At 38.8% G+C, this 15,439-nt stretch overlaps 1 protein-coding gene across 7 annotated transcripts in view; it reads right to left on the bottom strand.

Moving 5' to 3' along the window:
* Positions 1-15,439, bottom strand: part of WWC2 (WW and C2 domain containing 2) — a 227,066-nt gene that overhangs the window by 81,212 nt on the left and 130,415 nt on the right. For all 7 annotated transcript variants that reach the window (XM_035292567.3, XM_035292568.3, XM_035292565.3 and 4 more), the window contains one exon: positions 69-148. In XM_035292567.3, the coding sequence (XP_035148458.3) occupies positions 69-148 (80 nt within the window). The remainder of the gene's footprint in view (positions 1-68; positions 149-15,439) is intronic.

Genomic DNA, 15,439 nt, shown 5'->3' on the forward strand with positions numbered 1-15,439 from the left:
ACTTCTATTTTCTTTGTATTATTATTAGGGAGCTTATTCTAAAGTTGATTCAGTATTTTCATACTCACTGCTGCAATGTTTCAAAGCCTTGTTCTTTATAGAGCAGTTCTTGCTTCATCTGTGAGAGTTCTCTCTTCAGCTTTTTAACCTTTAAAGAGAAATCGATATAAATATTAATGTTTGCAAATAATTAGCAACATAGCATATTGTTTTAAAAGTAATAAATTAGTAAACTATTAAACACATAGATAAAATCATTAAAGTAACATTTACTTTCTCCTTCATATAAATTCTGTGGAAGGCATATTAATTATGTCTAAAACTATTAGTAATATGTATTATTACTACTATTTACTTTCATTACCTTACTTAGTAACATTCTTAAGAGTTGGTCATCATCATTGTCTTCAGCCATAAAGGGCAGAATAAGAAATTCAGGCCATGGCATCTCTATAAAAGTGTGTGTTTGTCCTTCATTCACTGTGCCCAGGGCTACTGCCCACCCCTCCATTCCCTGAATGGCCTGATAGTTCCCTCTGCCTGGAAAGCTGTGCTTCAGATCTCCAGCAGTCGACACCCTGCCCCTCCAATGCTAGCTGAAATGTTACCTTTTCATATAGGACTTTTCTAGCCTCCTGCCCCTCCCATGACTGTTTTATTTAGACCACAATATTTTTCAGGAGCTGAAATTCTCCATGCACACTGTCTGTCCTCCATGAGAAAGCAAGCTGCGTCCTACCAGCGGTATCCTGAGCATTTACAACCAAGTCAGGCAAACAGCAGATGATCAATAAATATTTGTTGTCAAACTGATCAAATATATTTTTCTGTTGTCAGATATATTCTTTGGTAATAAAAATTCTAAAATTTTGTTGGGCGTAGTGGCTCACGCCTGTAATCCTAGCACTTTGGGAGGCCGAGGTGGGTGGATCACCTGAGGTCAGGAGTTCAAGACCAGCCTGGCCATTATAGTGAAACCCCATTTAAAAAAAAAAAAATTCTAAAATTTGACAGATCAGAAAAGCAACACATGTCTGGTTTAGTCACAAACTAATAAAGGTCTTCATGCAAGGGTTAGAAACTTAATTCCATATGTTAAGTTAGAGTCTTAAGTTTTTTGGTTTTTGCTTGTTTTGAGATGGAGCTCTGTCACCCAGGCTGGAGCGCAGCGGCATGATCTCGGCGCATTGCAATCTCCGCCTCCCAAGTTCAAGCGATTCTCATGCCTCAGCCTCTTGAGTAGCTGGGATTACAAGGGCCCACCACCAAGCCCAGCTAGTTTTTGCGTTTTTAGTAGAGAGGGAGTTTGACCATGTTGCCAGGCTGGTCTTTAACTCAAGGGCACAAGTAATCCACCCACTTCGGCCTCCCAAAGTGCTGAGATTACAGGCGTGAGCCACCATGCCCGGCCAGAGCCTTAAGTTTTAAACACATTCTGTTGTGCAATATTTAAGTGTGCTTTTAAACTTTTATGTTGATTTATTTTGCTCATTCCACAAATACACATTGACTCTCCTATGCATCTCGTGCTGGGCCTGAGCATGAACGAAAAAGACATGATCCCTGCTCTGAGGGGTCTTACAGACAATGGAGCAGCTAGATATTGGGCAAACAGTCACGCAACAAAAGAAATCTTACCAATGACCAAAGGTGCTCTCAAGGAAAAGGTTCAGGATACTTAGATATGCCAAGAGAACAGGACCTAATTTATTCTGTGGGCTTGGGGGGAGCCTGTCTGAGGAAACAATGCTTCAGTTGGGAGGAAGGATCAGTGGGGGCTCACTTGGTAGAAGGGGTCCTCAAAAGGAAGAGCTTGTACAAAACTCTAAAGGGACAGCGGGGTGAGGGGGTATTCAGCACACCTCTGGAATTTAAAGAATGCCACTATGGCTGGATTACAGAGGGTGGGGTGGCAAAAGATGGAACTGGAAAAGGACTGATATATAGATGCCACATTGAGAATTTCTAAATCTTACTCTAAGAACCATGAGAATCAAGGAGGGATTTTAAAGCATGATTTGCTTTATGATTTTAAGTAACCACTGTGACAATGCTGTGGGGGCTGACCAGAAGTGCCACAAGGGTCCATTATGCCAGCACTGTGAGCTGCCACCCCACCCTCTGTAATCCAGCCATAGTGGCATTCTTTAAATTCCAGAGGTGTGCTGAATACCCCCTCACCCCGCTGTCCCTTTAGAGTTTTGTACAAGCTCTTCCTTTTGAGGACCCCTTCTACCAAGTGAGCCCCCACTGATCCTTCCTCCTAGCACTGTGGGCTGGCATGTGGGCAAGAGCCAGAGGAGGAAGATACTTCAGAGGCAGAATCAACAGGACTTGGTGATGGACTCGGCATGGAGGGTGGGGAGAGCATTTGACCAAGACCATGTCAGGATTTTGGCTTGCCGCATGGGTAGATGAAGGTGCTTTCCTGGAGAGCAGGACCAAATGTGGAAGAGGAAGGATTTTCTTTAGGACATTTATTTCTGTGATGTCCAGGAGACTTCAAAGGCAACTGGAATATGTGAACTTGGTGTTCAGAAGTGTCTGGACTAGAGGTAGATAACTGAGAGTCACTGGCACAAAGATGATAGTTTAGATGCATGAGAATAAATGAGATTAGCTAAATTCGGTGTGCATGAAAAGAGAAGAGAGTTTGAGAGCAAGCCTTGGTCATCTTCATTATTCACATGTCTACTAGAGGGAGAGAAAATACACTGTGAAGTGGTGACAAGAGATGTAAGAGGAAAAAAAGAGCATCCTAGAATACAAGAGATAAACGTCAAGAGGGAGACTGGGCACTATGAGGAACATGACAAGGACAAGAGCCATGTAATACTCATGTCTGGGCACAGTGCTTTGGACGAAGTAGATATTCATTAACATATCTGTTGAGTTTACTTGAATGTTTATCAGTCTGTGGCCTTAGGTACTTCTATTTTATTAGGACAAAGAAATATAAATATAAAAATATAAATAATCAAGGCCCAATTTGTAACTACAGAGAGAGGTATAAACAGTGCTACTGGAACTCAAAGGAAGAAAAGATTACTACGGCTTGAGGATGAGGGTGGCATACCTGGAGAAGGCTACTGAACTGGATTTTAAAGGTACTGTAAGATGAACGACAGCAGTGAGTTCATTCACAGTATATCACAAAAACATTTCCGTCTTAATATTAAGCTATTATCATATCAAAAGAGCCACAGCAAGCAGTAGCTTATTCTACATGTATTTCTATTTAGTACAACATTCTCAAGTGCTTTTTGTCAAGCAACACTTTCATCTTTTGGAAAAAAAAAATGAGTCCAAAAATTGATAGCATTCAAATATCTGGGCTGAAACCTGTCTTTTACCTTTGAAAATACGGTTTGTTACAAAAGCTACAAATAAAATAAAATTAAATTAAATTAACCAAAGAAGTGAAAGATTTCTACAATGAAAACTGTAAAACAAGCTTGCCCAACCCACGATGACTTTGAATGCAGCCCCACACAAATTCATAAACTTTCTTAAAACATTATGGGGATTTTTGCTTTTTTTTTTCCAGCTTATCAGCTACTGTTAGTGTATTTTACATGTGGCCCAAAACAAAAATCTCCTGAAACTGATAAGCAACTTCAGCAAAGTCTCAGGATACAAAATCAATGTGCAAAAATCACAAGCATTCCTATATACCAGTAACAGACTTAAAGAGAGTCACATCAAGAATGAACTGCCATTCACAATTGCTACAAAGAGAATAAAATACCTAGGAATACAACTAACAAGGAAGGTAAGGGACCTCTTCAAGGAAAACTACAAACCACTGCTCAATGAAATAAGAGAGGACACAAACAGATGGAGAAACATTCCATGCTCATGGTTAGGAAGAATCAATATCATGAAAATGGCCATACTGCCCAAAGTAATTTACAGATTCAATGCAATTCCCATTAAGCTACCAATGACCTTCTTCACAGAACTGGAAAAAAACACCTTACACTTCATATGGAACCAAAAGAGAGCCTGCATAGCCAAGTCAATTCTAAGCAAAAAGAACAAAGCAGGAGGCATCACACTACCAGACGTCAAACTATACTACAAGGCTACAGTAATCAAAACAGCATGGTACTGGTACCAAAACAGAGATATAAACCAATGGAACAGAACAGAGGCCTCAGAGGCAATACAATGTATCTACAACCATCTGATCTTTGACAAACCTGACAAAAACAAGCAATGGGGAAAGGATTTCCTGTTTAATAAATGGTGTTGGGGAAACTGGCTAGCCATGTGCAGAAAGGAGAAACTGGACCCCCTTCCTGACATCTTACACTAAAATTAACTCCAGATGGATTAAAGGCCTAACATAAGACCTAAAACCATAAAAACCCTAGAAGAAAATCTAGGCAAAACCATTCAGGACATAGGAGTAGGCAAGGACTTCATGACCAAAACACCAAAAGCATTGGCAACAAAAGCCAAAATAGACAAATGGGACCTAATCAAACTCCACAGCTTCTGCACGGCAAAAGAAACAGTCACTAGAGTGAATCAGCAACCAACAGAATGGGAAAAAATTTTTGCAGGCCACTCATCTGACAAAGGGCTGATATCCAGAATTTACAAAGAACTAAAACAGATTTACAAGAAAAAAAACAAGCCCATTCAAAAGTGGGCAAAGGATATGAACAGACACTTTACGAAAGAAGACATACATGAGGCCAACAAACATATGAAAAAATGCTCATCGTCACTGGTCATTAGAGAAATGCAAATCTAAACTACATTGAGATACCATCTCACGCCAGTTAGAATGGCGATCATTAAAAAATTTGGAGACAGCAGATGCTGGAGAGGATGTGGAGAAATAGGAACACTTTTACACTCTTGGTGGGAGTGTAAATTAGTTCAACCATTGTGGAAGACAGTGTGACGATTCCTCAAGGACCTAGAAATAGAAATTCCATTTGACCCAGCAATCCCATTACTGGGTATATATCCAAAGGATTATAAATCGTTCTACTATAAGGACACATGCACACGAATGGTCACTGCAGCCCTGTTCACAATAGCAAAGACCTGGAACCAACCCAAATGCCCATCGATGATAGACTGGACAGGTAAAATGTGGCAAATATACACCATGGAATATTATGCAGCCATCAAAAAAGATGAGTTCGTGTCCTTTGCAGGGACATGGATGAACCTGGAAACCGTCATTCTCAGCAAACTGACACAAGAACAGAAAATCAAACAAACACCGCATGTTCTCACTCATAGGTGGGTGTTGAACAGTGAGAACACATGGAAACAGGGAGGGAAGCATCACACACTGGGGTCTGTTGGGGGGTAATAGGGGAGGGAGAGCAGGGGGTGGGAAGTTGGGGAGAGACAGCATGGGGAGAAATGCCAGATATAGGTGATGGGGAGGAAGGCAGCAAATCACACTGCCATGTGTGTACTATGCAACAATCTTGCATGTACTTCACATGTACCCCAAAACCTAAAATGCAATTAAAAAAAAAAAGAAAGAAACTGAAGCGGACACACAAAAAAAGGAAAGATAGTCCATGTAAATGAATTGGAAGAATCAATATTATTAAAATGTCCATACTACCCCAAGTAATCTATAGATTCAATGCAATCTCTATCAAAATGTCAAAATCCTTTCACAGATACAGATAAAACAATCCTTAGATTTATACGGAACCAAAAAAGACCCTGAGCAAAAAGAACAAAAAGAACCGAAGGAATCACATTATCTGACTTCAAATTGTTAAAGCAAACTAGATATGGCCTGAGAAGGACTTCATACTTCTGTAGTTGAGACCTTGTAAATGAACTGTAACCTAGCTTAGTAGTCAGACAAAATTTAAAACCTAACTTAATAATACACACCTATAACAAGAACTGAGTGTTGGCCAATCCCAGTGACCATACTTCAACCACTCATGCACTGCTCAGTGTTCAAACTGCCTTCCAATAGCTGAGCGGTAACCGATCTCACTGTTTCTGTACCTCACTTCCGATTCCTGTCCGTCACTGTATATTTTTTGTCTATAAATTTTTTCTGACCACAAGGCACCCCTGTAGTCTCTATAAATCTGCCATAATTCTGGGGCCACCTGATTCACAAATCATTCACTGCTCAATTAAACTCCTTTAACTTTAATTTGGCTAAAGGTTTTCTTTTTTCAAAATTATACAACAGAGGTATAGTAACCAAAACAGCACATGGCTGGCATAAAAACAGACACACAGACATAGAAAACCAGAAAAAAAATCCATACATGTACAGTGAACTCATTTTTGACAACGGTGCTAACAACATATACTGGGGAAAGGACAGTCCCTTCAGTAAATGGTGCTGGGAAAACAAGATATCCATATGCAGAAGAATGAATGAAACTAGACCCCTATCTCTCTCCATATACAAAAATCAAATGAAAGCACAGTTGGTAAAAACAATGGTGATATTAAACCAACTTAGAAATAATGAATTAAAACAATTATTATATCTCATTGACAAAAAATCTAAGTCAAATAATTTGGATTGTGTGAGATAAATATTATACAGAAAATCATTTGGATTGTGATAGGCGAATTTAAAATTTTAAAAATTATTTAAGACATTCTTTATCTTGAAGAGCTGTTAGTGCTCCCATGTTCACTGCATCAGCATGATTCACAATAGCCAAGATACAGAAATAATCGAAATGTCCACTGACAGATGGATGGATTGAGAAAATACAGTGTGTATACACAATGGAATACTACTCAGCCTTTAAAAAGAAGGAAATCCTGCAATATGTGACACTATGAATGAACCTTGAGGACATTATGCCAAGTGAAACAAGTCAGTCAGAGAGGGACAAATACCGTATGATTCCACTTACATAAGTATCTAAAATAGGCTCATGGAAGCAGCAAGCAGAATGGTGGTTGCCAGGTGCTAAGGTGTGCAGAAAAGGCCAAGTGGCTAGAGGAAATAAAGTTTCAGTTACACAACACAAAAATTAGTCTAGAGATCTGCTGTACGTTGTTTTTATAGTTGAATACATTATACACTTAAAAATTCTGTTAAGAGAATAGATCACATGTTAAGTATTATCACTACAATAAAATCAAAATTGAAGTTTAAAAAAATCTAAAATGGACTTGACAAACTTGGCCTCTGCTCTGTTTAGGTGCTATGAGTGGAATGTTATTCTATGTTGGGTGACAATCCTGTAGGAAGCTAACCTGTGCTTTCTTTGTTCCCCACATTATTTAGTTTACCTAAAGATGGCTATGTGCTAGTTTTTATACTGGAGAGTCTTCTTAATGGACAACCTGAATGATTTTAGCTCCCAAATGCCAAGATGGCATTTTATGAACTATTAAAAAGTTTGCTCCCATAAGTGAAATGAGCATTTCCAACCAGACATTATTTCCAGTTGTTTTGGTTTTATCAGTAGGGTCTTCATTAGTTCAGCACCGTTACACTCTGGAGCCACTTGGCATCATTCTAGCTATTGGAGGGTCACTGTTTTCATTCTTTCATTCTCTAACCCAGTCTCAAATGTAGGACAAGAATGTAAAAACAAACGTCCTTAGATCACAACTAGAAGATTAAGCCAATGCTGGCCTACAAGCTTAGCACAATGTAGACTCAATGAGCTAAATTCATAAGTACTTTTAATGTATTCCAAGCACTGCGCTTAATACAAATACCCATTTTCAATCCTCAAGCCACTCTGTTAAGATACAGTGTTCATTCTCAGTTTATTGGTAAGGAACCTGGGACGTAAAAAGGATAGGTAAGTAACCTGCTGACGGTCACACTGCTATCACAGTCTACCTAGAACCAGGAGAACTTCTAAAAATACAATTCAAAAAGTTTTGTTATTAATGGCATAATACATAAAAAGAAAGACAAACGAGAATAGCAGCAAAATTACCTAAATAAAATCTGTGACCCTCATTCTGCCTTAGAGACTTCGGTATTCCTGTGTCCCACCGGAAATGAAGCAGCCCACGATCCCCAGTGTCTGTGTTTTCTCTCACATTACTGAATTTAACTACAGCTGTAGCTGACCACCTAACTTTACTTCTATGGAGCCAGATTTCACAACCCAGAGTGCTAAATTGGAAGCAAGAGACCCACGATTTCTGCACATTTCCCACGTCTATACTGACTACACTAAAGCAACTGCTATTTTAAATTGATTTCAGTTATTTCTGAAAACCAGGAAGATACTATGATTAGACGTGATGACTGAAAATCGCAGAGCTTATTGCCACCTCTTACAATCCCAGTGTCATAGGTTTTATTTTAAAAGGAGGGGAAAGGAGATGACAATGAAGGAAGAGTAAACTCTGGAAAGCTGTAGACCATAGAAAGGTCACAAGACAGACAGGTTTCAAAAGCGCGCCCTGAAAGGGAATCTTGCAACACTAAAGCTGTGATGAGTAAAAGGGTATTTACTAATGACTACCTTCCCTTCTCACCATTTTCTCCTTTGTCTTGCAGAACTTCTTAAGCAAGCCAATAAAGGGCAACTGTCAACTGCTCCTTCTGGAAATCTTTCTATGGACTACCACTTCCACCTTACTAAAAATCCTCATCTCCCTACTTCATCTCTAAAGTCACCTTTAAAGAAAATAAGAAGTTAACTCCAGATAGTCAAATAGTCAGAATAAAACACCGCTTAACTTTCATAAATAGAGGATAGTGTATGATAGCTAATAAATGGAATTTGTCATCAGAAATAAGATGGCTAAACAGTTATCTTTTTTAAAAAAAAATCTTTTGTTTAACAACAATAAAAAGGAATTAAAACAAAAGCCAATGAGAAAAAACATTTATGAAATATACTATCTTAAGATGTAAATAACAGATAAATATTAATATATGGAAGGTCAATGCTAGATATCTACAAATAATTAAACCAGTAAATTACCGCATAACCCAACAATTCTACTTCAAGGCATATACCCAGGAAAAATGGAAACCTATGTTCACACAAACGCTTGTACATGTAGGTTCACAGCAGCATTATGCATAATAGCCAAAAAGTGGTAAGAACCCAAATATCTGCCAACTGATGACTGGATAAATAAAATATGGCCAGGCGGGGTGGCTCATGCCTATAATCCCAGCACTCTGGGAGGCCGAGGCGGGTGGATTGCTTGAGGTCAGGAGTTCGAGACCAGCCTGACCAACACAGCAAAACCCCATCTTTACTAAAAATACAAAAAATAGCTGGGTGTGGTGGAGTGCACCTGTAATTCCAGCTACTTGGGAAACTGGCACAGAAGAATCACTTAAACCCAGGAGGCAGAGGTTGCAGTGAGCCAAGATCTCACCACTGTACTCCATCATGGGCAACAGAGTGAAAATGCGTCTCAAAAAAATTAAATAAATAAGATATTTATTCACATAATGGAATATTATTTGGCAATTCAAAGGATGAAGTTCCAATACATGCTACCAACATGAACAAATCTTGAAGACATATGCTAAGTGAAAGAAGCCAGTCACAAATGATCACACAGTATATGATGCCATTTATATGAAATGTTTATAACAACAGGCATACCTAGAGAGACAGGAAACAGTGGTCGTTCAGAGCTCGGGGGATGGAGGAGGCAGGTGTGGGGAATGAGGAGTAACTGCTAATGGGTACAGGGTTTCCTCTGGGGGCAGGGCAAAAATGTCCTCGAGTTAGATTATAATAACAGGCATGTAAATATGAATGTACTAAAAACCATTAAAATGTACATTTTAAGTGGGTGAATTGTATGGTTTCTTAACAAAGCTGTGAGATTTTAAAAAAATAGCAAATGGAAATACACATGGTAAAAAATCATTAACAAAATCACCTCCTAATAAAGACAAAATTGAAAAGTATTACATCATTACACATCAATTAAACTAGCAAAAATTAAATACAAATAATAAAAATAGGGTCAAATGGTTTCCTAGTTCAGATGCACATCCACAGCCTTTCCAGGGGTGTGTCAGGCCTGCATGCTCTTCTGTCTTGTTTGATCACGTGGATTAACTCTCTTCCTTTCTCCCTTACTACTCCCCACTTTCTCTCTCTCTTACGGCCAGTTTTCCCACCAGCAGTAAAGAGTTTCAGTTCTTCTCTACTAAAAACTGCTTTGGTTGTAGCCTACAAAATTTATACATATTTTTAGGACCACTTAATTCTAACTATTTCTATATTTCTATTTAATTCTGTTAACCCGTGCATTATACTGAAAGTATGTTTAAAAGTTTCCTGTAGGCCAAGGCAGGTGGATTGCTTGAGCCCTGGAGATCGAGACCAGCCTGGGCAACATGGCAAAAACCCTACCTCTACAATAAATACAAAAATTAGCCAAGCATGGTAGAATACCACCTGTGGTCTCAGTTACTTGGAAGGTTAAGGCAGGAGGATCACCTGAGTCTGGAAGACTGAGGCTGCAGTGAGCCATGCACTCAGCCTGAATGACAGAGCAACTCTGTCTCTAAAAAAAAAAAAAAAAAAAAGTTTCACGAAGAGTTCTGCATTTTTTGGCTTTTTGTTATTGACTTCTAACTTAATTGGCATCCTGGCTGAACAGTATGCTCAATATAATAATAATCCATTGTATTAATTTTTAAAGGGCATCATTATGACTAGCCTGCAGCTAATTTTTATTAGTGAGTAATAGAAAGAAATCTGCATTCATTATTTGGTGAGCTCTACATACAACCATTAGACCAAGCTTATTAACTTAGTTGTTCAAACCTTCCCACCCCAATACAGCACAAGCTCCATGAGAGCAGTTACTGTTGTTTGTTTGTTTATGCTATACCTCACTGCCTAGAATAGTATCTGAAATCTATCTGTTCTCTGCTATATCATCTGTGTAAGACAGCCTCTGGCATATCTGAAGCCCTAAATAGATAACTGCTTAATGAATGAAAGACTACAGACTTCTCATCCCGGTAGTTACTGCATTTGATTTTTAAAATGTCTCACCAGCAGGTGGCTTTGTTTGTTACTCCCCATTGTTTTCTCAATCTTTTCTTTAAATGTTTTGTGGCTAATTGAAATAAGTTCATGACTGGACTTTTCACATTTAAATCACTGATCCATCTGGGATTATTTTATGTCAAAAGTAGGGTACCAACTCATCTTTATTTTCGAAATTTCCACCTTTATTTAATTTCTTTTAACGTGGGCAAAGAGATATCCTTATACATTCACTGAATAATCCAGTTTTATTCTAGTAATGAGGAATCCTTTTATCATATTTTAAATTCAACAAGATGTTTCTGCTTATTTGTGGATGTTCAGTTCCATTGATATTCCTATTTTTGTGTCACTATCACACTGTTGTAATTACTGGCAATGTATGTATTTTAATGTAGTAAGATAAGAACTTACAATTGCCAACTCAGTTGCAATAAACACTCATGCACGTAGAGTGTGGTCTCTAAATACAACATCTTACAAAAAGAATCAGTTTCTTGAATAAATGTCTGATTCCAGGTCTAGTGCAAAAAGAAGTCAAAAATGTATTTTCAGGCCAGAGTAAAAGAAAACTCTCAGAATACTAGGATCAAAGGTATGAGGAGCCAATATAAAAAGGCTCCTATATCACAAGATAGGAAAATTTGTGGATGAATAAGCATACAATTATCAAAAACATGTCAGTTCTGTTTAAATCTGTGAAAACAAATTCATACTTTAAAACCTAAACAAACAGGCCAGGTGCAGTGGCTCATGCCTGTAATCCCAGCACTGGGAGGCAGAGGCAGGCAGATCACTTGAGGTCAGGAGTTGGAGACCAGCCTGGCCAACATGGTGAAACCCCATCTCTACTAAACATACAAAAATCAGCTGTGCATAGCGGCACATGCCTGTAATCCCAGCTATTCAACAGGTTGAGGCACAAGAATCACTTGAGCCTAGGAGGTAGAGCTGAGATAGCGCCAGTGCACTCCAGCCTGGACAACAGAGTGAGACTCTGTCGCAAAAAAACCAAAAAACTAAACAAAAACCTCAACTCTGTTGGTAATCTCTGGCAGGTGTTAGATAGAGCTAGGGCACAGCTAATCGTTTCATCCATCTTTCCAGTATGAGCTAAGGATCAGCAAATTATTCCAACAAATAGATAAATAAGGAGTGGTATACTTAGACCATAATATTTTTGCAATCCGTAATGGAATAATGAATCTAGATAATCATAAATTACTACAATAAAAAAGAGGTATGTACTTCCTGATGGCTATATATAGCACAACCCATGATGAATGCCCACCTCCAAATAAAACTAGATCTCATAATCCTCTACATCTAGTTAATAATTTACAGGAATTACAGGAACAAAGGAATTTGTTCAAGTACACCATGGGGATATAAGATAGAAAAATCAGACAGCGAGGAATTCTACAAATGACCTAGTTTTTTTTTTAAGTTACAAAGAAAAGAGGGTAATTAAAATTAGACTTCAGGCTGGGCTCGGCGTCACACACCTGTAATCCCAGCACTTTGGGTGGTCGAAGCGGGTAAATAGCCTGGGGTGAGGAGTTTGAGACCAGTCTGGCCAACATGGTGAAACTAAAAATACAAAAAGTACCCGGGCATGCTGACTCGCGCCTGTAGTCCCAGCTACTCGGGAGCCTAAAGCAGGAGAATCACTTAAACCCAGGAGGCAGAAGTTGCAGTGAGCCGAGATCGTCCCACTGCACTTCAGCCCGGGCGAGACTCCTGGGCGAGACAAAGTGAGACTGTCTCAAAAATAAAAAATAAAAGGATATGAACAGACGCTTTACGAAAGAAGACATACATGAGGCCAACAAACATATGAAAAAATGCTCATCATCACTGGTCAATAGAGAAATGCAAATCAAAACCACATTGAGATACCATCTCACGCCAGTTAGAACGGCGATCATTAAAAAATCTGGAGACAACAGATGCTGGAGAGGATGTGGAGAAATAGGAACTCTTTTACACTGTTGGTGGGAGTGTAAATTAATTCAACCATTGTGGAAGACAGGGTGGCGATTCCTCAAAGACCTAGAAATAGAAATTCCATTTGACCCAGCAATCCCATTACTGGGTATATATCCAAAGGACTATAAGTCGTTCTACTCTAAGGACACATGCACACGAATGTTCATTGCAGCACTGTTTACAATAGCAAAGACCTGGAATCAACCCAAATGCACATTGATGATAGACTGGACAGGGAAAATATGGCACATATACACCATGGAATATTATGCAGCCATCAAAAACAATGAGTTCGTGTCCTTTGTAGGGACATGGATGAATCTGGAGAACATCATTCTCAGCACACTGACACAAGAACAGAAAATGAAATACCGCATATTCTCTCTCATAGGTGGGTGATAAACAATGAGAACACATGGACACAGGGAGGGGAGCACTACACACTGGGGTTTATTGGGGGGAATAGGGGAGGGATAGCGGGTGGGGGGAGCTGGGGAGGGATAGCACTGGGAGAAATGCCAGATGTGGGTGAAGGGGAGGAAGACAGCAAATCACACTGCCACGTGTGTACCTATGCAACTATCTTGCATGTTCTGCCCATGTTCCCCAAAACCTAAAATGCAATAAAAAAATAACAAAAAATAAATAAATAAAATTAAGACTTCAGAAATACATTTACCAATTGCAATATGCAGACCATATTTAGACACTGATTCAAACAAGCTAACAGAAACACAAATGAGAAACATAAATATTGATAGGGCATTTGGACAGCAATACAGAATTCTAGTTAATTTTTCAAATATAATAATGGCATTGTAGTTACTTTCTTCTTAGCTTTAAAAATACACGCTGGAGGGCAGGGCATGGTGGCTCAAGCCTGTAATCCCAGCACATTGGGATGCCAAGGCAGGTGGATCACGAGGTCAAGAGATCGAGACCATCCTGGTCAACATGGTGAAACCCCGTCTCTACTAAAAATACAAAAAATTAGCTGGGCATGGTGGCGCGTGCCTGCAATCCCAGCTACTCAGGAGGCTGAGGCAGGAGAATTGCCTGAACCCAGGAGGCGGAGGTTGTGGTGAGCCGAGATCGCACCATTGCACTCCAGCCTGGGTAACAAGAGCAAAACTCCATCTCAAAAAAAAAAAAAAAATACATGCTGGAATGTTTACAGATCAATGATACACTATTTCAAACTGTCATCAAAATAATTGAGAGGATAAGGCGAAAGTAAAAGATAAAATGAATGAGATGTGATGGAAATATGGGAGAAAATTATACTATTATCTCTTCTCACATATATCGTTTAATATTTCCCATAATAAAGTATAGTCAGGCGTCACTTCATCTTAGAAATGAGATGTTGGGCAATTCTGTTATCATGCGAACGTTCTAGAGGACACTTACATAGAACCAGATGGCACAGCCTGCTACACACCTAGACTATTTGGCACAGCCTACTGTTCTAGGCTACAAACCAGTACAGCATGTTACTGTACTGAAAACTGCAGGCAACTGTAACAAACCGTAACATAATGGTAAGCACTTGTATATTTAAACATATCTAAAGATAGAAAAGGTACAGTAACAATATGGCATTATAATGTCATGGGACCAGCATATATATGTGGTTTGTCATCACTGCAATGTCATTATCTGGACTACATTTTTTATCATTATTTTTTGAAACAGCACCTCACTCCATTGCCCAGACTGCAGTGCAGCGGCACAATCTCAGCTCATTGCAACCTCCGCCTCCCAGGTTCAAGCGATTCTCGTGCCTCAGCCTCCCAAGTAGCTGGGACTACAGATGTGTGTACCACCACATGCAGCTAATTTTTGTGTTTTTATTAGTAGTAGAGATGGGTTTTCACCACGTTGGCCTGTCTGGTCTTGAACTCTTGGCCTCAAGTGATCCTCCCATCTTGGCCTCCCCAAGTGCTAGGATTACACATGTGAGCCACATGCCTAGCCACATTAACTATATTTTTAGATGTAAGGCAAATTCCCTCTAACAACATGTCCAGATGATATTCTGAAAATTTATATCTTGTTCCCCCTCCTACACTCCCAAATTAGAATTCTGAAACTGCCTTATGTTTCTATTTTTAAAAATATATGCCTTTCATTTACTAAAATTTTCATTTATATCCCTCAAAGATGTTTTATAATTTTCTTTAGATAGGGCCACTATATTTCTTGATAAAAGTTAATTCTAGATATTTTATGATTTGGGTTTGCTGCTGTGAATATGATTTTTTTATTTTATATATTACAAATGGCTATGATAGATATGTTAAAAGATTTTACATGTTTTAGATATAAAATACAATAGATTCTATTTATCTTATTTATTAGTGTTAACAATTATTCATCTGAATCTTTTCCTCCTACATAGAAAATGGTACTTTAACCATATTTATTTATGATCAACTGCACAAATTTTAAACGTACAATATGATGAGTTTAGACAAGTA

The sequence above is a fragment of the Callithrix jacchus genome, chromosome 3, assembly GCF_049354715.1.
Source record: "Callithrix jacchus isolate 240 chromosome 3, calJac240_pri, whole genome shotgun sequence".
Classification (NCBI taxonomy): domain Eukaryota; kingdom Metazoa; phylum Chordata; class Mammalia; order Primates; family Cebidae; genus Callithrix; species Callithrix jacchus.